Below are 25,184 nucleotides of genomic sequence, written 5' to 3'. Positions count from 1 at the left end.
ATCTTTTTTACGATCTCAGATTTACTTAATTTCATACATTATTTTACGACGGAGAAGGGGGATTAGACACGGAATACGGACAGTGCTGAAATAATAACGCTATTAGTTAGAAAGCCATTCTTAATATGGGGAAGGGATTATTCTGTACTTTAACCTAACAATTTATTAAATAAGAAATTGACATGTATTATCTCTGTTTTCTTTTGGTATTAAGTATCTGTTTCTCAATCTAATTTATTGATTAGTCTATTGTAAAGCAAGTGTTGCCTAATCACTAACTGCACTTTGAAATATTTATTTTTGTGTAGCATGAATTTTAAATGAGGTGCTTCTTGGTGTAATACGCATATTTAAAAGATACAAACAATTTATAATGAAATCATATATTTCGAAAAACTGCTGAGTCATTTTCCGGAAGTGACGTCATGTGTTGACGATAGAAGGGAGAAAGCGCGATTATGTTGCTTTAAAAAGTACTCTGGAGGCCGCCAGGGATTACCAAACCTTTTTTTTAGGTGAGGTTGGGATGTGGTGAATTAGTGCCTGTTCATTCTCCCAAGTATTACCACAAGTTTTTTCTGTTTATGGAGAGGGGAGCAGTAAATGATTTCGCTGATTTTGAGTCAGACAGATACTACACTTTGATCGTAGCCAAAAAGCCAAGTAAGCGTTATAAAGTTTTCTACCAGGCATATTCACGTTCTAAAAATACAAAATAAAATATATTTTAAGAAAATAGGGGTCAAAATTATGATAAATTATTGTCGAAATTAGTAACATATCCAAGAATTATGAAGTATAATGAAATGTGAGTTAATTGATTGGTGTATTTGTAATGAAACAATCGGCCTAGACAATATATCAAAGTTATTATTTTCGTAAGGGGTGGTCATAATGTAGGTTAAAATTATAAAAACATAATTGTCGAAATTAGTAACATATCCAAGAATTATGAAAAATGATGAAATGTGAGTTAATTGATTGGTGTGTTTGTAATGAAATAATAAGCCCTGACAATTTATCAGTTTCTGTAGGCGGTTAACAATCTTTTTCTAAATTTTCAATGTTAACTTCAGGAAATGACGTCACAGCTGTAGTGGTGAGTAGAAAGACACATGATTATGCTGATTTTAAACGTGCTCTGGAGTTCCGTATGAATAAAAAAAAAATCATTCACTTTTGGGGTGGGGCTAGAGAGAGAGTAATGATCATTTTGGGGTCATTATGCAATCTCCCACAATGTCATATTCCAAAAAAATGGAATAACTATGCAATCATATTCCAGAAATGACATCGTCTCTTACTAATGTGTTGTTGGTGGTTGTGGTAGTAAGGGGGGAGAACTATATTAATATTGAAAATTGTGGTAAAGTAAAAGTTGCCTAATGATCATTCGCATAAATGCATTTATGTAATTATTTGGAAAACCTGCTCTCTTATGGTAAAGGAATGATATCATTTCCCTTAAAATGATGGTGTCAGTAGTAGGGAGGGGGAGAACACAGTAATGTAGAATTTTGTAGTGAAGCAAGGGTTGCCTAATCACAAAACTTCAACATATTTGTTTATTTGTCAGTAAAGCCTGCTGAGTAATTCTCCAAAAATGACGTCTTTTTTCAAAAAGATTTTGTTGTTGGTAGTGGGGAAAAATGAAACAGAGTAATGTAGAATTTGATAATGAAGCAAGGGTTGTCTAATCACTTAACTTTGTCAATGTATTTATGCATTAATTTAAAAATCCTGCTGAGACATCTTCCAAAAATGACAATTTTTCTTACAATAATAGTGCCGTTAGTGAGGGAGGAAAGAAACGCAGTAATATCGAAATTTATGGTGAAGCAAGGGTTGCGAACTCATAAACTAACAATGTTTTATGCATTAATTTGGAAATCCTAATGATCCATCTTCTAAAAATGATTTCAGTTTTCTTAAAATTATGGTAGCCTGGGAGGGAAAAGAAATTATTTCATATATGTTGTACAATACCTGTCGAGAGTATGTTAAATCGTTTCATATATGTATATAAATACCCGTCCAAAGGTAGATGAACATATTTTAAATATGTGTTGTAAATTACCAGTCCCAAAAAGGTAAAATTATTTCATATGCATTCTGTAAATTACCTGTCATAGGTAAGGTACACTTATTTTATACATGTGTAATACCCGTCCTAGGGTAGACAAAATATTCTTGTGCTCGAAATAAACAATACATAGACATTATAAATTCCTCTCTCCAAAGAATAACAATTATATTCAAAATCAACTTCAGTTTTCTCATTGTTTATACGGTCCCGAGCAACGCCGGGTAGCCCCGCTAGTAGTCAATAAAGCAATTGTTTTTATTTCCATGATTATTTTTGCGGCGTATCAACCCTTTTTTAATTATGCCAAGACACAGGAATTATTTTCAACGATTCATTGTTCTGTTTGGTTCGTCGTTTTCAAAGCGCATCAACGTTTTCCGACAACACTAAAACACAATATCTATTGAAATTTATTCATTGATTGAATCCGTTCCTGGTTTCCACGGTGTTACGATGCAGGATGCGAGTTTTGAATATAGATCACTTGCAGACAAGTGATCGCGACACAATTAAAAGAACAACAGAAAGAAATGTCTAATTTTTGAAAGAAATAAAGAAAGCAGGAAACATTTCTGATCTATAAGCTTAGTAGATCAAAATAACATGCTTAGGAAAATGGTGTTTTCCGATGAAAAAAGGAGGGGAGAAAGGAGAATATGTTAGCTGATGACATTTGTGAGATCGGATGACACTAAGCAATTTAAATTGTACACTGTCGACGGCAAATGACAGAAAGGTGCAAAAGATGGAAGAAATCGGTGTGTCTGAGATTCCTTCATTGTAGCATGCATATAACTGTGAAATAACAACAAAAAACATCTGTTATGATCTAATGAAAGAATAGGCTATTTTCTTTTATTTCTTCTGGTCAGATCACAAGAAAAAACATTGACAAGAAATAAAAGCGCAATTTAATTCCTTGGGATTTGACTATTCTGTCTTCAGGAATTAACCCAGCATGCAACAGTATACACATGGTTCTCTGTTTTAAACCATATAACATTTAATAATAGCAGGACCTGTGAATATTCCACAGAATAAGAAATATATTTAATTGTTAAATACGTTTAGATGAATCTGATATTCTTCTGAATAGTGCATTAAATTAGTTCTTTGGCAGAAAAAAAAAAACAATAACACGCAGCAAATATGAGTTTATCAATATTTGAAAAGAGTATTCATTGTATTTTGAATATAGAACTGACTTAAATAAGGGGAATTAATACATACTCAGAAATAATATTATATTACATACTTCAATACAAATAATAAAATCACATTGTAACATAAAATCCTTAATTTAATCCTTCAGTTCAGCACATCTTGGCAGAACATGTTTTACGTAACGTTTCGCTGCTTTCATTAATGAAGAACCGTTGCACGTCGAAATTACTGCGAGTTATGTTCTCACATCATTACAACAATGATCATATATTATGTTCTTCGAAAACGAGGCTTCATCAAAAATATATCACTTTCATATTTCTGTCCAGGATTATCAGGTTTATTTTTTTAAGTTAAATCTTGCGAATTTATCCTGTTTTAAAGCAGTTTGTCTTTCACAATTGATATTTGGTCTTTTCTTTCAAAGTGAACGTACAAACGAACTACGGAAGTAACAAGCCGAATATTATATAGATTGAACGATGAGCACCATTTTAAAAAAATGTTCAAATTAAAATAAATTCAATTGTGCTTTCCTATTTATACATTTGATATTATTTTTGTAAAAAGGTCTGCGATTTAGTCAAAGCCTAAGCAAATATTTGTGTGCAAAACTCAATTTTACATTTGGACAGTAAATAACATATAACGTTTGTATTTTTTAGTTTCTCGATGTTATGCAGAAATACTATCGCAATAATTTTACAAGTCTTTTATTACCGGCTTATAATTATTGGATTATAGTGATACCCGTTTGCAAAATATAATAGATGTAGTCAAAAATAGATACAATAAAAATAGAATTCAATCAATTAAACCTATCGATAATTTCTGAAACTTGGATATCGGCACTGAAACAAAAGTATTTTCGAGTTGAGTTTAAAGTCGATAATGATCATCATTATAAAAATCGGTAATCGACGGACTAACTTATATTTACCTTTGTTATGAATCATCTTTCATTTCTTTAATTAACTTTAAATTAAAATATTAAGAAATAAATTGTTCAAGTGGCTTTTAAAAGGATGAACCTAATTTATCAAGATTTCAACAGTTTAAAACTCGAAAACATGAGAATAAGTAGCGGAGGAAACAAAACGATAATGAGAGGATACGAGATTAATTAGATTGTTGGAAACCTAGAAGTACATTATATGTGAAAAAGGAGAAACACTTATAACATGTGGTCTGAAACATATCTCTCTCCATATCTGACTGAAGAATGTTTCTCAAATAATACAAAATTATATACCTTAAGTGTAAATGTCTTGTGATAATTATTAATAATTTTTCTTTCGGATAGATGGACAAAGTGATTAAACGGCAAGCAGACGCACTAAGCCCATGAGATTATAATTAAGCAACGAACCGACAAGAATACGTATCACTCTCTCAATCATGAAATCGTAAATCGCTACATTGAATCCCACCAGCAGCAGCCTAGCATGAGGATACTCTTCATATAAGTAAATTCTGACTAAATGCTCAAAATCACATAGTATTCGTGGCTCAAATAAGATCTTCTCGTTATAACTAACCCACACTGACTTTTACGAGGACGGTGCACTTTCTCCACGTGTTGTTACCACAAATAAGAACACCAAGCCAGATTCTCCACAGGACTAGATGATGTTTGTTCTAGAACCCAGTATGACTAGGAGACCATAAAAACGACATACTATAGCATATGTAAATGGTCAATTCGATAGTGGAACATTATGTTCGTAACTTTTAGCCAACTAAGAGTTTGAGTGGTAAATTGGAGCTGTCATGATATAGTTGAATATCGATGTATCTCATATAGAGATCACGTGCTAACCCCAAGAATGTGCCACTCCATTTCTAAGAACTGTGAATAATGCGAAACGAAACAGAAAAGCTTAATAGCTTTCTCGATATGATTAAACATAATACATGTGAGTTGATATAAAATCAATTTCACAAATCGTTGGTTTTAACACGTGCGACAAACTGCCTATGTTTTTGTTTGCTTGCTTCCCTACGAGGGAAAAATTCGACACAACATCAGTTTTTTAGGTGGAGAAAATCCACCTCCCACAAATGAGGCTCTCAGAATTAGAAAAAGATGACTTAGTGAAGAAAGACCTTTCCCTCAACAACCGGTGACAAAATAGACAAAGAGTAAAGATAGAATCGCAACAGATACTACACCTTGTTCTTATACCAAGGATAAAAGTATAATTAGTTTTTGTTAAAAGTATACTTTTTTGAAAGCAGAAAGTTATATTATATTTTTTGTAGTTGTCTGCCTGTCCGTTTTTATGTAATGTCGTTAAGACCAAAATATTATACCAAAGGTAAACATTTTACGAAGAAACATGTTTTACTATTGATTTTGAATTCTATTCTTATGCAGTAATAAAACGTGATCTGTGCTTGAGCCGGACATCTAAAAGCAGTAAACATGATGTTTGCTATTATTCTATTTTCTGTAACAATAAAAAAATACGTATAAATGATTATAGGATACCCAAGACTTGAAGCAGTAAAACACGTTTTCACATTCATTCCTGGGAAAATCTTGGTGTACTTGGCAAACAAATGAAATAATGAAAATGAATGAAGGTAATATTTATTAACTCACCTGTCGATAATATCTGAGCTTTTGAAATCGGCACCGAAGAAGGTTGTGAAGAAAACTTTTAAATCCTTTATGCATGGAGCAATACAGGATAGGATTCTGAGCGCTGTTTGAATGCCCGAGAAGTACGGTGAAGAAATAAGCGCCCACGACGGTCATGTCGAGTTCGATGACCTTAAAGTCCAAACAGATCATCATGATGAAATAAGGTAACCAACAAAGGGCAAAGAGAATTGAAACGATGAGCATCATGCGAGCGATCCGACGCCGACCAGTCAAGATCCGGGCCTTGTTGTTCATGTTGGAATTGTCGGCTTCAAGCTGGACGTCGGGCTTCCAGAGACGCACACCGACACGTGTATAAAGAAACAACACTATCGTTCCGGGGATGACGTAGATAAAGAACAAAAGGAAGATGTCGTATGCCTGTCGGACGCGCGTTGACGGCCATTCTTCGTGACAGAAGGTGACCGAATGATCAACTAGCTTGTGGACCTTCAGCTCGCGCACCACCATGAGTGGTGCCATGGCGATGGCGGCCAGCAGCCACGTGATGAAGATGAGCCACTTGACACGAGTGTCGGTGAAGAGACGTCGGTTTTTCATCGGGTAGTTTATTGCTAAATAACGGTCGACGCTCATGCACAAGATGGTGAGCACGCTTTCGCCGATGGACAAGCCTGGAAGTAGAATAAAACACTGATATAAGATATAGATAGATAGATTGAGGAGGGAGAATAGTGAACGAGTTATCGATAGAGTGTAAGAGATATTGAACGAAATATTTCCGATAGCGCATCAATTACAAAATTAGCCATTGTTAATTAGAATTGAAACTTCAAATATTTTGGCATAATAATACAGAGTATGGCCACAAAGATTTCGATAGTTATATTTATAATCATGAGTAATGAAAACGAATCAATTTTGTATCAAATTCGCTGTATTAAATATACTGCATCCCTTTCAATTTTTCGGTCATAGTTTTCCGTCTAGACACAAGGAGGGAACTACTACTACTTATGACTGACTTAATACTATTTTTTTTACCTAGAATTCTTAAATAAGCCAAAGCTTTCTGGCTGGATTTATGCTGGTAAATGTTACTTGTGGCAATTATTTTTTTTACTTTACGATATTTTTTTCCTTTTGCTAGTACTTTTTAAATCACTTTCCTATTACAGAAATGGCTATCCACTCTAAATCAATTACAGTGTTGCCATAAGTTCTATCTGTATAATGTTAGCTATGTTTTTAAGTTAGTATATTGATATATCGAGGATTGATCTGTAAAAAGATTAATCGATCATTATACATTTTACAATCCAACTGTTTTGTCTCTGGGTTCAAATATAAAATGTCATTTATTTTATTTAGTTTTATGCAAAGGAATTAAAAGTCAGGAGAAGGCCTTAATGAAAATTCAAACATTTGTCAATACTTTGCTTAAGATGTTTTTGCGGTATCAACCGATTTTTCGAGACTTGACAATTTAAAGAGGCAGTGTATCATATTTTCCCATATTTCTACTGAGGTTGAGTTCAGAACTATTGTTAGCTTCGTTTGCGTATGGTCCGTTTATATGTTTAGTACATCTATATGTCAATATATTAAAACAAAACGTGATATATTTTAACCTATTGTTTCAGCGTTACTAGGAAATATAGACGATGATAACAAGAATATAAACAAAATATTTACTTAAAAACATTTACTTGGTTATGGCTGAATGAGAACAATTTACACCCGTAGATGAAATAATTCGTTCAGTTCGACATACGACATTCCTGAGTTCAGAAAAATTCATCTGAAGAAAGTCGGAAGTAACATGCACAGAGAAGTTGTATAAGTAAAACCTAAAATGAAAAAATCCTTTGAATAATTTAAATAACTTCGGTTGGCTTCTGCACTGGAGTATTTTCGTAAAATTTTAGCTATTTTTATCAATACTATATTTTCATGGTGTCAATCATTTTTTCAAATCTTCCAGAACTGTTCCCAGTACGCCCACAACGATTTATACGGTTCTCTGGGAAGTTCCGTGTATTTCATTAAATGTTCTCGTTTCCTTGATAGTCATACTTGATAAAATCTAATATTTAGAAAGTTTCATTTTTTCTGTTGGTTATTATCATGACTAGGCGTTTATTTTTAATTAGACCATTCTTCTTCTTCGTCTTCTTCTTCTTCTTCTTCATTATTATTATTATTATTATTATTATTATTATTATTATTATTTTATATTATTACTAGCTGTACCATGGCACGCTTTCCTGTGGCTCGAATTGGTGTAATGGAAGAATCTCCATCACCGCGGTTTTATCACCCGGAAATGTACCAAAGAAATATGTTGTTATATACGAACGTGAGACGGACGTTTCCAAGTCAAGAAAAAGTAGAAGAAAAAGAAAGAAGAATGGGGGAAAAGGAAGAAATAAACGATGAAAATAGAGAGAAAGGCATCGAACAAAGCGAAATGTAGCGGAAATGATTTATGATATGTTTATTTAAAAAAATAAAAGAGATTGAAAAGACAGCGAACAAAGAGCAAAGAAACGGAAGAAATAGGAAATATTCGTTTAGTGTAAAAAATCCGGCTGTTTTACAAAGACAGAAACGATGTTAAACTTGCCGAAAGAAGAGGAAAAACGGAAAAAGAGAAGAAATAACAAAAGAAAATGGAAAGATATAAATAAATACAAATAAAAATAAAAATAAACGTTTGTAAACTTGACGAAAAAGAGAAGAAACGGAAAGAGAGAAGAAATCGAAAGATCGGCAAAACGAAAAAAAGAGAAGAAAAACATACAAAACCCAAATAAAATACAATAAAAATCAAAAGAAACGATGTTATAAATAGAGCAGAACGCGAAATAAAACGGAATTGAAGTAAAATAATTTTTATTTTAAGGAAAAAAATGCAAAGTTTTTTGTTTTGTTTTTGTTTTAATTGCAACCAATGTAAAAGTAGCGTGGCGCGTTTCACCTAAATTACAGTCCAGCTTTTACAGAAACCTAACCCGGTGTTCGTTCGTAATTGTCTCCTGTGAATAAAGGGTGTAAATGGGTGGCGGTGGAAGTATGAATTTATTAGAGAGAGAAGAATTTACTACTTCCATTGATTGTAACCAGTTTTGGCAGTGAATTCTCACCAGATAAAATATAGGAAGCTCCGATCAGCGAGGCAGTGGATAGGTAATATGCCTATAACACCCTTCAGATAGCGCGATGCAGTCTGTGTACAGTACATTGCATAAAATCTCTAGATTTTCAATCCTATTAAGGTCAAACTCGGAGGGAGAAAAATGAGTTCATTTTATTTATATAGAGATTATTACTATTATTATTATTATTATTATTATTATTATTATTATTATTATTATTGATAAGGCAGTAATGCAGGATACAAAGAGAAAGAAGAGGAATTTGAGTGCAACATGGATAGATTACAGAAAGGCTTATGACATGGTTCCTCATTCGGGGATCATTGAAACACTATCGATGATGAAGGTTGCTGGGAATGTGATAGGGCTTTTTGAAAGTATGGTTCAATGGAAAACGGTGCTGACAGAAAACAGAGGTGCTGGGACAAGGTCGCATTAGACGCGGAATATTCCAAGGAGATTCGTTATTTTCACTTCTTTTTGTAATGATAATTATACCACTGAGCATCCTCTTGAAGAGAGAGAAGCTGAGGTATAACTTTGGATCTGGTAGCAGACGCCTCGACTATCTACTGTTTTTGGATGGTTATGGGACAGGAATATAAGAGAGGAGGAGAACAAGAAGTGGAGCAATCATGCTATATTGGCTTAAGAGATAAGGTGTATACGCGGGGTTAAAATACAAATAATTCCGGTCGTAGTTGGTACGCTAGGAGTAGTATCAAGTCGCCTAGAAGGACAATTCAACAACTACGAATCCCTGATGTTTGAGGCGGCCTTCAGACTCCTACTATTGTAGGTACCACCAACATCCTTATCTTTGAAGCTCCTGGTTTTTAGCCGGGATTGAGGGAAGTCCTCTGGAAATGAATCCCATCTCTTTTCAGGGAGACGTCTATAAACGAAACCAGGATTATTATTATTATTCACTCACTCTGAGTTTTCACACAGGTCATCATAAGAGATTGCTCGCTGACTAAAGCCAGTATAGTTCCCTAGAGCCTGGATGACGACGACGACAACGACGACGAGGACGAAAACAACAGCAGTAACAAAAACAAATTATTATTATTATTATTATTATTATTATTATTATTATTATTATTATTATTATTATTATTGTTATTATTATATTATTGTTATTATTATCATCATTATTGTTATTATTATCATCATTATTGCTGTTATTATTATTGCTGTTATTATTATTGTTATTGTTATTATTATTGTTATTATAATTATTATTATTATTATTATTATTATTACTACTACTAAAGAGCAACTACTAATTGATAAAGCAATAATGCAGGATGCGAAGAAGAAGAAGAAGAAGAGGAATCTGAGCGTAGCATGGATCGATTACAGAAAGGCTTATGACATGGTTCCTCATTCATGGATACATGAAACACTATTGATGATGAAGGTTGCTGAGAATGTGGTAGGGCTTTTGGATACAAGTATGGCTCAATGGAAAACGGCGCTGAGAGCAAACAGAGAGGAGATGGGGCAGGTTGGCATTAAACGTGGAATATTTCAAGGAGATTCGTTATCGCCACTTTTTTTGTAATGATAATGATGTCACTGAACATCCTCTTGAAGACAGAAACTCTGAGGTATAACTTTGGATCTGGTGACAGACGCCTCAACTATCTACTGTTAATGGATGATTTGAAAATATTCGGTAGAAATGAAAAGGAAATGCAGAGACTGGTAGAACTTGTGGGGACATATTCAGAAGACATTTGGATGGAGTTTGGGATTAGTAAATGTGCGGTGCTGGTGATGAAAAGAGGAGTAAAGGTTCATTCGAATGGAATAGTGCTGCCAAATGGAGAAATCGCGAAAGAAGTAGAAGATACAGGATATAAGTATTTGGGAGGGCTGGAAGGTGTAAGCACCATGAACAGAGAAATTAAGGAAAAAGTCAGGAAGGAGTATCTTAGACGAGTGAAACTAATTGCAAAGTCGAAACTGTATGGAGGAAACCTAATGAAAGCAGTAAATGCATGGGCACTCAGTGTTTTGAGATACAGTGCGGGAATTTTAAAATGTTCTGACAAGGATTTGCATGCCATGGATATCAAAACAAGAAAAGTTTTACCAATGTTTGATATATTTCACATTCGAAGTAGCGCGTAGCAAGGCTGTATCAAAAGAGAAAACATGGTGGGAAAGGATTGAAAGGTGTAAAAGATTGTGTTAGAACCGAGGAGATGTCGTTGAAGGAGCATGTGGTTAGAAGTGGGGAGTGGATGCTTAAGGTTGTGGCCAATGAAGTGGAGGTATGTGAGACCAAGGCTGATTATGTGAAACGTATGGATAGAGAAAGGGCAAGGGAACTGGCTAGGAAGAAAATGCATGGAATGATCTTCCAGGATATAGCAAGTGGCTGATGAAAGATCATGGCAATGGCTTAGAAAAAACTACAAATCCCCGATGCCTACAAACCTCTGCAATTATAGGTACCAACAACATCCTTAGGAAACCCCTTGATCTTTGAAGCTCTTGGTTTGAAGCCGGGATTAAGGGAAATCCTCTGGAAATGAATTCCATCCCTTTCCAGAGAGACGTTCACAAACAAAATCAGAATTGTTATTACTATTATTATTATTATTAGTAGTAGTAGTATTATTGTTATTATTATTGTTGTTGTTATAATTATTATTATTATCATTATCATTGTTGTTATTATTGTTATTATTATTGTTATTGTTATTATTATTATTAAAGACAAATAACACCATTAAATCATATTTATGCTAAATCATTATAATACTATTCCATAAAAATTATATTCAAAGCAAGTACTCTTGGCAGAACGAGAGCATGCTAATCATGTGGGCTAAATAAATAGTTAAGTTCAAATTTAAGTGCAGATTTCCAATTTCCATAGAGAGATTACCGAATTTGACAGAAAGATCACCATGTTTGAGAAGATATACTTAAGAAGATAGGACGTTACATTGGCTGAGATGTTTTGCAAACGACATTAAAGGCATGAGCAATAATGAGAAGAATCCAAATAAAACAAACTACCAATCCGCATCTGAGAAAATTCAGAAATATTTTTATATTTAAAAAAAAAAATGTTTTTTCGAAATCAAATCATTTGTTTTTACAATTGTCACAAATCTGTCAAGTAAACAGAATTTCAGGTATTTGACTATGAAAAATTCTTTAACAAAATGTAAAAAATAAAAATAGGCGGACTCCAAAGTCTTAATTAATCAATCTATGACTAAATTTGAAATTATATTTCATATTTCCTGTTTTCGGTCAGTGGGAAAAAACTAGAGTATTTCTTGAAGAGGTTTTTGCCATGGTTTAAAATCTAACGTTGCACCTAACTTTGTCTACGTGAGTCGGCAATTAAATCCGCACAAAAAGAAAATGTGTGAATCACGCTTTCTTAATATTATGCTTCCATTGCTTTCCCAACTTGATACAATATTCAAGAGTTTTCATAAGTTTAAGCGTACTTAAATTAGTTTGTTGAAAAAAAAGTGTGCCCAAGGGGTTTTGTCTGCTGACAAACGTGCTTAGTTTTGGCAAACCAAATGTGTATCAAATTTAAAAATAGCAAAACAAACAAGATAAAAAATAAACGCCAAACGAACACAAAACGGCAACAAATAAAAAAAATGAGAAACTAATCTTCGTTGTTTGCTTTATCAACCACGAAATAGTTCTTTGTATATCAAAGTAAAATCAAATTATACAACGATTTTATAAGACTTAGCAGAATTATATCAAAGTGTATGCTTTATCTAAGAATTATAATTAAAACTATGAAACAAAATATTAATCACATTTCAGTGCAATTCTACTCAGTATAATTGCTCATAAATTGTTTTTTTTTACTGTTAATTTACCCCGAACAAGACACAGTGCTACTTTGACGTAAGCGGCTACTATTTGGAACCAAATTTGAAGGGATTCTATGTAAGGAGTTTGGTAGCGAGATGCCTATTTACATAATACTTGGACATTTGAGTGTCAGTATAGTCAGGGGAACAGAGGGAGGAATTCAAAAGTCTAGCAATTCGAGGGAAGAAGCTATTTGATTAAAATATTTTCTAGCAACCAAGGATCTCTACCGTTAGGGTGGGATTTTGTTGCTTGTCTCGTTTGTCGAAGAAGTGCTAATGTTTTGCGTTTGTTTACACCAATGGTTCTCAACCGGGGTCCATGTGGACCCCCATGGTACATGTAACGCTAATATCGGTTCAGTTTTCCTTCAAGATAAACTGTTGATATATGTTCTTTGGTTTTCTTTAGATTACTGAAAAATAAAATAAGCTATAACGGTTCACTAAAATACATTAAAAAGAAAAGAAAGTCATGATTAAAAAATGGTTGAGAACCATTGGTCTACACTTCCTATTAAAATAATTTTAAAATAGGAATAACAATGCCACATTTTGGCATTTCGACGATGGAACAGAGATTGGAGTTTGGCTAATAGTGGGGGATCTATTAGGTTGGCGACTCAATTTTGGACCCTGCATAGGAGCAAGAGACTCGTGTCAGATGCATCAGTCCCGATGTGCCAACAATACCCCATGCATGGCGAATAGTGGCTTTGTAGATATGCTGGATACATTCAGGTGTGAGTAGTCATCAAGCACGATAAAGGAGCCCACCTTCCTCCCAGCAACCTTGGCAATTACCGCAATGTATTTTCCCAATTCATGTTGTCTGTGAATGTTAAGCCAATGAACTTTAGAAAAGACTTTTCAGTAAGTGTATCATTAGTCATGGCAATCTGTGGTTGAGAATGTTTCTTGTAATTATTAAAGGAAATGAGCTTCGTCTTGGTAGCATTGAACCTTACTACCCAGTTTCGGCCCCATTCCACTACAGACTGGGATTTTTCCTCTAGAGTCTCTGCCTTTTCCTTAGATATGCGTTCACTCGTCTTTTTTCCGCCGAGTCTGTTATAGTGCGTAGTGTCATCAAGCGTTCCTAAATAAATAGTAAATATTTACTTTATTACATTGACCATGTGTAGTTCTATAAAACTCTATTTCATATGCGATGTATTCATCTATTGCTACGTGATTCTTCCCAATAGTTTGGTTCCAATTCAAATGAATTTTATATCTTAAGATTTTTTTCTATCAACCGGTTTCTCTGTAAATAATTACTAATTTTAATACTAGAGTTGAGGGAACAAAATATTTCCGCACAGAAATACATCTTTATCTCTTAACTTAAAATAATTTAAAATCTAATTAGCATCAATGGATCGTATTAATTCGTCTGTTATCATATTAAACAATGCCCCTTATTATCAGTTACATGGGAAATGAAAAAAAATATCATATACAGACAGTCACAATCTATTTTCAGATAAAATATATAGAACATAACAAAGCGTCCCCTACAATCCTTTGTTTTAAAGGCATCCTGAATAAAAATCATTTATTAGTTTTTTTTCCTTTTGTTTATAACACATTAGTATTTCAGTTTTTAGTTTATTTTCTGTCACGTATGTTATTTGTATATACTGAAACAAATTTGCTGAAACATTCACTTTCAACGAGTAAATTACAACAGCTAACAATACAGAAGTATATATTTTAAACAAGTTATCCTGTTTTATATATTCAATAACAATATGCTGTAGATGAGAAAAAGGATCGGTACTCATTCCCCATAGTAAAAATAATACAAAGTCTAAAATCATCATCAATACTGATGAGATCTGAGATTTTGAAAGTAATCAATTTACAATGTTAGATTGAGTCGATAGTGGGATTTTATTATATATTTTTAATGTGTTTATAATTATTATGATTCAGTTAAAAAAATTACATCCCGAGTACTTGAAATTGCTCTAGTTTAATAGTATTTCTTTTTCACTGACTGAGAGCAGAAAAAAAGATGAGGTGTAGGATAAGAACCGATACTACACTTTGCTCCAATCCAAAAAGCTAAGGAAACTGTCGTCTATTTTAAAATATGCATAGTTTTTGTTTATATATGTTTTTGCAATTCTTTATTTGCAACTATCATTATTTTATACGGATAGTCTGCGTAAACTTTAATCTTTCCTCATTCCTCCTGGATGCTAACTCATTCAATAATATTAAATAAGCAGCGACACGAGCATGATAATGACTAAGCAGTTAACGGCACGAATTCGCAACATAGGTGTGCCATGTTCAAATCTATTATATGTCAGGGAAACACTTTCACTTAAAAATGTGGGCAGCATTCCCGTGGTCACCTCCGTAAGTACCCAATGTCCTAGATGGAATTCTAACTAGAAAGATTACGGTGAAAGGAATGCCAACAGTATTTATCTGATTCATACAAACTGGATGAACGACGCTCAGCAGAGAGAATCAACCGTAAAAATAAATGTATAGGCGCAGTATTATAATAATGTACTTTAAACGTTTTCACATACCATGATATATCTACGGCTTTTTTTAAGTTTATATGGTATCAGATTCAATGAACAGCTTCATCAGGAATAGGAATACACATAGTATAACCTGATTGTCAACGCTGGTGAATTTCCAAATTCTAATTAAAACATGAAAGCGTTTTAGAAAAATAATATGCATGACATTTCTCTTTTAAACTTGGAATGCTTCAGACTGCGTTTGGACCATCTTGCATGAATTGATCAGCAGTTTTAGAGTGACATAAAAAATGCAGGGAAGACAGGAAGCTTTTGAGAGACGATGCGAAGTATTGCATGAGTAAGACAGTCAGAACACCAGAGTTGATTGGCAAATATAGAATTTTATGGATAAAGACCGTGTCTATAGAGATAGTAACTACACTGTTCGATATTAGTGAGAGAACTGTTATTAATTATTCCCGCGGAACTGAAGCTTTGCGTGAATGCACCAGTTCACAACTTCATTCTTGTTTCAGACTATTTGATCATTATGGACATCTGTTACATGATAAGGGCTGCCCCCTTTTCATGTAAGTATAAAAATAGAGAGATTTAGTTAAAATGAAAATGAAATAGCATAGACGAAATTCGAACCTCGTAATTTAGGTTTAGAAATAGATTACGAGAGAGAATTAACAATGGAATGTGAAAACAAACCATTGTTTAACTTAGAGATAGAATAGTTTCAAGAAAAGAATGTGCGTTGTCAATTCTGTTATGAAAATTTAATTGAAAGAATGCAACTACAAGATAATTTAATAAACATGTTTTTAACATATTGGAAATATCGGTTATTGAGAATATAGGTTAAAATTCCTTTTGTAAACAAAGGAAAAAGTTGTGGTCACGCATTTCCAGAACACGTGAAAGAAGACACATGTTTTAACATGTGTATGACTTCATGGAAAATGGGAAGTTCTCGATATAGTTAGAAACTTTAGAGAAACTGAGAGAAACTAGGAGAGAGTAAGAGAGAGTTGAGGACGACAGACGATAGTCTGCAGTTGGGATTCGAACGTCTAGAAGCGAGACGGTCACTTTTAAAACTTAATATGTGAAGCTTTGAATTCTTGATGAGGAAAACCACGACCGGTCGGGAGTAGAAATAAACCCATCATGTGTTTTTATAAACGTCGTCTTTGTGTTGTAATTCTACCAAAAGGTAAAGTGAAAATTGTTATATATGTCTTATGTATATCATGTGGTTTAAAATGTCTTTACATACACAATGTGAACACTAAGACTGTCTGAACACTGTTTCCTCACTCTAAGAGCTTCTTCTACACATCTAAGGATGAACATTTTATAAATATGAATCGCGTCATAACACGAACACGGAACGCAACAACATCCCTCTCTCTAAAACTCATCAACAATCTCTCTTACAACAACAACATCTCTCACAACATCCCTCTTAATAAAACTCTCTCTAAGCAGCACTTTTAATAATGAAACCTATATATAACACATCGCCAGTTACTCACTCTCCCTATAGTCCATATTTTGATCTCTGTGACTTTTGGTTTTTCTCCAAGCTCAAGGAAAACCTTAGAAGCTGTCGTTATGAGACACTTACAGAGGTGAACGAGCCTGTGATGAGGGCCATTTACACGCTCATACAAGAGGATTTTATGGGTCTTCCAGAAGTAGTAAGAACGGTATAACAAGTACATTGCAGCCGGAGGAGATTACTTCGAAGAGGACGAGACTTTCATGCGAGTACTATCAATTAAAAGTGCCCATACGAAATAGGTCTGGAAACTCGTTGAAGGCACCTTGTATATAAATGCAATGTAAAACAATGACTGTTAAAAAAGAAGCCAGCAAGTAAAGTAAAATGAGAAACAGTAGGAAATGGATCAGTGATAAAACATTGTGCATATACAGGTTTACTGTTGTTATTACTGATTTAGTATGAGTAGGTTGACTAGTGTCTATCTGGGGGAAATGCTATATTATCCCATAGAATATTTACGGGTTAAGCTCGGTTCGTTTCGCAAATCAAGCCCGTGACAGATCTACCCATATACAACTCGTTTTATACACATTATTGGATGCATCTTAATAAAAGATTTAGATGCACCAATCAAGTAAATGATCAGTTTGGCAAGCATTACTGATCGACTTCCGAGAAAAGCAATACACATCTGCGAATAATAGCGAGAATTTTTATTGCCGTGTCCAGCCGACTTAATAAAAGGAGAATGTACAGTGTTTTATAAATGGCCGCTACACTTGTCACAAATAGACACAAATAAAAATAAAACCTTCTTACATTGTTCCGCCCATTTCTTGTAGCACAACCTTGGCATCATTATAAAGTATAACAAGTTCTCTCCTTAAGTGTATACACTACTACAATGCTGATAAAGTTGCTATTTTGCCAGCCAATGTATTGCAGATGTTGGAAAACGAGCGTAAGACCAAATGTTACGAGTGAAAAGGAATTATGAAAGTGAACAGGATAACCAAGGGAATAGAGGGAGAAAGAAGAGTTTATTTATTGCATTTTACCCCTAAAAAGACACAGTGCCATATTTATGTAGAGGCCTAATATCTGGGACTTGATTTTCAGGAATGTAGGGAGTTGAGCAGCAAGATGTCTGTTTACATCATACTTGAACCTCTACATGTCAGTACAGGAATTCCAAAGTCTAGCTATCCTAAAATAGAACCTATTAGAGTAGAAGGCTTTCTTTTTTCTATGGATATCTGCTGTGTATGGGTGGGATTTTGCTGTTTGTCGGGTTTGTTGGGTGTATTTTCGTCGAGGTGGAACAAAGCCTTGTAGTTCGTTCGAGCTTCCACAATTAAACTACTTGTAAAACAGGCAGAGGGATGCAAGATTTCGTTGATGGGACAGCGTTTGAATCCTAGCTGATAGTGGAGACTGTCTTTTGAATTCTGTCTAAGAGAGAGAGAGAGAGAGAGAAAGAGAGAGAGAGAGAGACAAGTAACAGATGCACCAGCCCAAAAAATGACAACAATACTCCATACATGGGCGAATGGGGGCGATTTTGAGCTACAAGAAACTTTCAGGCGTGACTTTCTAGCACGGTAGATGGAGCCCATCTTCATTGCTGCAGCCTTAGCAATGCCCTCAATGTATCTGTTCCAACTCCCCGTGAATGTCAAGCTGAAGAGTTTGAATGAAGTACTTTCATGTAATGCTTCATTAGTCATGGCTATTAGTGGTTGAGCAGGTTCGTTGTAGCTATTAAAAGGAAAGAAGCTTCGTCTTAGCAGCATTGGATGTGACCATCCACTTTTGTCCCTATTCCACTACAGACTAGAGACCTTCCTCTAGTGTTTTAGCCATTGCCTTGGATATATGTTCATTCGTTTTACCCCTATGTCTGTTATAGAACGTGGTGTTATTAGCAAATATACCCATCTCAGTAACAATTTTATCGGGGAGGTTATTTATGAATATCAAGAGTGATAAAAATCCAATGATCGACCCCTGAATTACACCTGCATTTATATCATATTGTTTTTATATACGACCATCCAGGACGAGTTGGATTCTTCTCTTATTAAAGAAAGATTTAATTATGTTAAATATTCGGCCAGTAATATTAGAGGATTTGATTTTCATGACCAGACTATCGTGCCATACCCTGTCAAAGGCCTTAGATATATCTAAAGCTACTTCCCTAACCTCGCCTGCTTTATCACAAGTTTCGGATATATGTTAAGAGAATACAATTAAAACATCTGAAGTAGAACGGGCTTTTCTGAACCCATACTATTATTCGGACAGAAGTTTAGCAGCTGTAAAGTACTGGACTAGAGCTTGATTAATTATGGACTCAAATATTTTGCCGAAAAGAGAGAGGGGGCTAATGGGGCGATAATTTAATAGGGCAGTGTATTCGCCAGAATTCTTGTAAATTGGCAACACAAAAGCAATTTTCCAGCAATCAGGAAAGCAATATTTGTTAAGACTTTTGTTGAAAAGTTTGGGGAGAACAGAAGAAACCTTAGCAGAGTATTTTCAATATTACAACAGGAACAGGAATGAAATTAGGTCCTTATGCTTTTTAGGTGTCTAGGATTTCTATGATGTGTGCTTGATTAGTAAGTTTTGGATCATCTACTGTGGTTTCTGTCCACAGAGGAAAATCTGTAAGGGAATACTTTGTTGCATCCAAAGTAGAGTTGGAGGCAAACCGACGGACAAGCAGATTAGCCTTCTAAGTTGTCGAACAAACAACTTCAAGATTGTTGGATAGTGGGGGAATTGTTGATTACCCATTATTTACTACACTATTATAGATTTTTCAGAAGTCTTCAGTTCTTAATTTCTGCGCTTCAATGCATTTTCTGGTTATTTCGGCCTTTCTTGGCTGTGACGATTTCTTTCTTACAATTACTTCTAACTTTTATATACCTTTCCTATTTGTACTGCCTTATGTCGAATACGTCTGCGGTAGTCATACTGCCTATGAGTAATGGCAGCTGCGCAAGTAGAAGTAAACCATTACTGAGAGTGGAGTTTGCTATAGAACGTACGCGTGAGAACATGTGATTCAGTTGTCACTTTGAACAATATAGTGGTCTAATTTGCACACTATTCAGTCGGAAGAGAAAAAAATATTTCCCCATGGAGCATCTCTGATGTCATTCCTAATGGAAACCTAATCAACTTTATTGTAGTACCTTGTCAATTTTAGCAGTGGCTCTTAAACTAAGAGTCCAGAGTTTAGAGTGATGTCTATCATTATCACGGCGTGGTCAGCATCCCCGAGAGGGCAGCGGCCTGGAAATAATATCAATTACGGTCAAACTCTACTGAAATATAATCTCATTTTCCCCTAATTATTACCATGCCGATAAATAGTCGTTATATTAATTATATATACAATCTGTTCGCACAAACGAAAATTTTTCTCATTTAACACCTATATACCCTGTCATGTAAGAAAAATACGGAGCTTTTCAAACTATGTAGAAAGAGAAAGACAGATTGAAACGTAACTAATGTATTGCCATTTCTATAATATTATTTCATGTATCCACATAAAAACTCTAAAAACAAACGAAGATAAAGGTGAATTACAAATCAGGTAAACTGCTACCTGATTAAGACGCGATCATTAGATGCGAAAATTAATAGCAAAAATCTGATTGGCTAACTATCAAACTACATATCACGTCAATATACAAAGATGTCACGCAGTAACATCAATTCCATGCTTGACGAATACTCACGAGGAGTAAACGCGTAAAAATATGTGTGTGTGTGTGCGTGTGTGTGTGCGTGTGTGCAACTATGAAATAAATAAAATCAATGCAATGGACTCTATAAAAATCACAAACAGGAATTATATGTTATTTTTTATCTCATAACTTTAATAGAATGCTGTTTAAAAATAGAAAAGACGCTATTTAAAATTATGTGGTCCCTCTAACCAATGGTTCGTTTATTCTTTTTAGAACGCAACATAGATGTTAGAATTTAAAGTGTGTAGCACGTTTGTAAAGTGGAAGTTCATTTTGATATCGACGTTATGTACACAGATTAGTTGGTCTAAAATTCAGGAAATAGTAATTTTGTATATCTGTCTATTTTGATGTTTATCAAGGTTTGCTTAAGTCCCACTATCCGACATATATTAGATTGAAAACATTGTATGAAACAATATATGTTCCGGTTTTAAAAGGATGTTAAGAAAAAGTTTTGCTTTTTTTAGCATTTGTTTGATGGTTTTTAATGTATATGTATTCTAAGCGTTCGTACTCTTTTTAATGCATCTAAAACCAAGCTCATATCTTTACATCGTCAACGCTCTGATCCCAATCTTGCATCAATTGAAATGGGTGGCTCTCGTCTAGGGAAGTTCCATGTTTTGATAAGCTTCTGGGTTTGACCTTTATTCCTGACCTGAAATAGAACACGTACATCAAATCTGTTGCCAAGGTTGCTGGAAAAATGGGAGGATCCTTCTACCGCTCCAGAAGATATCTCACCCCTGATACAATTATCTATCTGTATAAAAGCCAAATACGTCCAAGGATGGAGTACTGCTGCCACAGCTTGCCAGGAGCTGCTAAAAATAGCCTATCCTGCCTTGACAGTGTACAAAATAGGCTTCGTGGCCTAGAGGGCGATGCCTTTTTCTCTTCCCTGCAACCTCTCTCCCACAGGAGAGACGTTGCGAGCCTGTCTTTGTTTTATCCTTACTACCATGGCAGCTGCTCGTCTGAGCTCCAATCTCTGTCCTCCCCCTAACCAATCTTTCACGATAAACACCCCCCTAGCTGAAACCACTGTAAAAAATTTCCCCACTCCTTATCTGTGCCAAAATCAAAACGTAGATTCCATGAACAAAACTTTTTCTTAGAAGTGCACGCCTGTGGAACTCTGTTCCGGTTGCCTGTTTCTCGCCTGATGTCTTCAAGTCAAATGTAAACAAATTTCTGATGAACCGCCTTCTTAAGTAAGACACTTTATCAAATCTCCAACATTAACGTACGGTACACACAATAACCCTTATCCCCGAGTCGCTTCCGGGCCTTGATAAGTTGTGACTACCTCGTAAAAAAAAAGTTATGATTTTGCTTTTCATCGCGTGCTTTTTATTAATTTTTTATCTTACGATTTACATTAGAGCTTTGTTCGTTGTTGGATGTTAATTTATTTTTACTCCAAAATGTATTACTTTTTTTTCTGTCTCACGAGTAAACTTCATTGGACTGTTAAATCAATTATTAAGGAATTTTATTTATGTGATTCAAGAAAGAAAAAATACTAATAATAATCTAATTTTGAAAGTTCACAGATTTTATTGATTACAAGAATAAACATGTCTTTACTTAACTAATTATATTACTCGTAGAGAATCCGAAATATGAAAAATAAAATACTTACGATTCTGTGTAAATTTTACAATATGTATTTGATATGCGATTATTAATAATGATACGTGTTTGCTGTGGCTGATTCTTCAAAATGCGTTTGTCCAGTCTATATGAATGTTAATTTTTCTTTTGTCAATAGTACAATTATATACACACGGATAGCGAAGTCAAAATCAAAATACAATTGATCTACAAACTTGCTTTTATTTTACATCAGCCTTTGATGATATTGTATTATTCTGTGATCCTGCGTTTCTGAAAGGTGCGTGAGCTGGTGCATGGTTAGGCGGTTGTGGGGTCATGAAGTGGTGACGAAAATCGCTCTCCATCTCTCTGACTAATTAACTGACCTTTTCTTCGCGACGATTTTATTTATATAAGCATTCTTTCTTATTGGAATGTTTAATATTTCCTTTGTCTATGGTTTCAACCTTTAATCCATATCCCCTCACACATTTCTGAGTCAAATTATGCATTCCGTTAGATAATAGTGGAAAGCCCACATTCTTCAAATTGGACCAAACTGCTTGTGTAAAACGCATTAAATATTTTTCTTCCCGAGGTTTCCTGCCAATATCTAAGACTATTACACAAATTTCAGTCCCTATGGATAATGCCCAAAGATTTTGTGTGGAATAACATGGTTATTCTCAGTTAAAATTCCAATCCCTGTTGAGCGTTTAAAAAGTTTTCTTAGGCATAACATGTGCATAATCTCCCAGTTGAAAAATTTTAACATTTGAAATTTGCATTAAACACTAATTCAGCAATGCTTCACAAATTTAAAATTCTTTTAAAAACCTCTTCACCTTAGACATTTATTTTAAACATTTTCTAAAATCCAAATGCTATAATACACTTTAAGAGCTCTTTGAAAACAGGATTCTGGTTTTAGTGAGATGACATCCTGGTTTTAATCTTTTTGTTAGTGGTCTTTAATGGGACCAAATTGTTCTGTTCGATGAATTAATTTTACTCATGTAAACACTGGTTAAATTGAATGGTTTATTTTATTTTATACTCGCTTTTTTATTACGCGCAAGCATTTTCTGTCGTTTTCCTTTCTTTTCCTTTTCGTTTCACTTCAGTTTCTCTTATTTTGCATGGCCTGTCTGCTAAAGCGGTTTTAATTTTTTAATTTTTTAATTTTTAATTTTATTATCAATTTGAAAGTTTTTTAGAGTGGAATTTTAAGCTCGTGTCCTATGAGTATAAAATATTAAATATATCAATTTATATGTTTATTAATAAAAAGATTCACCGGGCCCATATAAAAAGAAACACTTTTTTACCGGACCCATTATATAACAAAGGAAAATTACTCCAGGAAAATGCCTAATTCGGATCATTACATTGTGATGTGGATTACGTAAAATACAGTTTGGATCATTTTACCACACTGCTTTCAAAGACATTCACTTCGGGTTTTACCATACAATGTGGATGCTAACTTTTATATCCTTTTCTTTATCTTCTCTTACTCTACGACTTTTAATTAATCAATCAATTCTTAATTGTGATTTTCCATGTCTCACTGACTTAAGCAAATAAGGTGTAAACCATTATAACTATTTGGTAATATTTTTTCCTCTGAGGAGATGGTAGACATCGAAATCCTATAGGATAAGGAGTTAAAATATTTCTAATGTATTTTTTGTCTTACATAGAATAATAAACATCTTTTATCTGAAACTCAAACATTTAACGCCATAATTTTTTTCAATCCGTTGAATGACTAAAATTTTATTTAATTGCTCTATCTTATATATCGAGCAATTCTTATTTAGGTGGGATAATACTTATAGAATATTACTAACACCAATATCTTGTAAATCTTATAATCGCAGGTTTCCATACAAGCTGATTGTTATATAATTTTATTCTGAAGTATATATATATATATATATATATATATATATATATATATATATATATATATATATATATATATATATATATATAGGGAATTAGACAGGAAGTCTAGAAGAGCGAAGTTTAATTTAACCTATTATACTTTAAAGGAACATTGCTCACAGTACTGTAGACACATAATTACCTCAATCGTTAGGTTTATCCTAGGGCTGTATTTATATTGAGGATAACGATAATTAATTGTAAATTATGAATCAGTTTCAAAAGGAGAAACAAATCATAATCAAAATCCAACTCAAATAAATATATATTACTGACTTGGCAAGGCGATATGGGAGACAACTGAAGAAGCAAAAACGAAACTGCCTGTCAGAACACTATATATACAAACATAGGGAAGACAACTGAAGCAAATATACAAATGTTTGGGGGAGAACCGAAGCAACGAAATTTAAGCTTCCTGCCATGACACTATCTATACAAATGTAGGCAAATTTTGGCATATTTTCATAGGTTTTAAAATATAGGTTATTTTTGAACAATAGTCATAAAATTTTAACCATAGAATAATATTATACTCTCCCAAAACTCTGCAAATTTTCATATAGCTTTGTCTCATAAAACCAAAAGTATGAGCATTTCAATTTTCAATTTGACTACGACTGTATATATCTATCAATATATAGATATGCCACCTTTTTTGACAAATTTAAAAGTTTGAAATTTCAACAACTATTTTTCAGAATTTAACAAATGAAAGCTTGTTGGAAAGCTAATGACTTGAATTGTAATGGGCCATGTGATATTTTCCGTTAAGTTACCATATTATTGTTGCAAAAAGTGAGATCATATTTCTGTATTAATTTAACGTAAAATGAGCATCCACTTTATAGCCACCTTTTGGTATGGTCTGTTACTTTTTAAAGGATATGTTTATTGTGGCTAGGTAGACCAACATAAAACATACCTTAAAAACTTGTTTTTATGGGGTTTTGGGTGTGCTGAAAACGAATATCG

At 33.9% G+C, this 25,184-nt stretch overlaps 1 protein-coding gene across 1 annotated transcript in view; it reads right to left on the bottom strand.

Moving 5' to 3' along the window:
- Nucleotides 1-25,184, bottom strand: part of LOC145295836 (QRFP-like peptide receptor) — a 488,459-nt gene that overhangs the window by 276,963 nt on the left and 186,312 nt on the right. The window contains exon 2 of the mRNA XM_080141546.1: nucleotides 5,856-6,532. Within this exon, the coding sequence (XP_079997672.1) occupies nucleotides 5,856-6,532 (677 nt within the window). The remainder of the gene's footprint in view (nucleotides 1-5,855; nucleotides 6,533-25,184) is intronic.

Source organism: Euprymna scolopes, chromosome 16 (genome assembly GCF_053919585.1).
Source record: "Euprymna scolopes isolate OS-2025 chromosome 16, ASM5391958v1, whole genome shotgun sequence".
In the NCBI taxonomy this organism is placed as follows: Eukaryota; Metazoa; Mollusca; class Cephalopoda; order Sepiida; family Sepiolidae; genus Euprymna; species Euprymna scolopes.
Note: the sequence above shows the minus strand (reverse complement) of the source record. Positions and strands in the feature narration are given on the sequence as shown.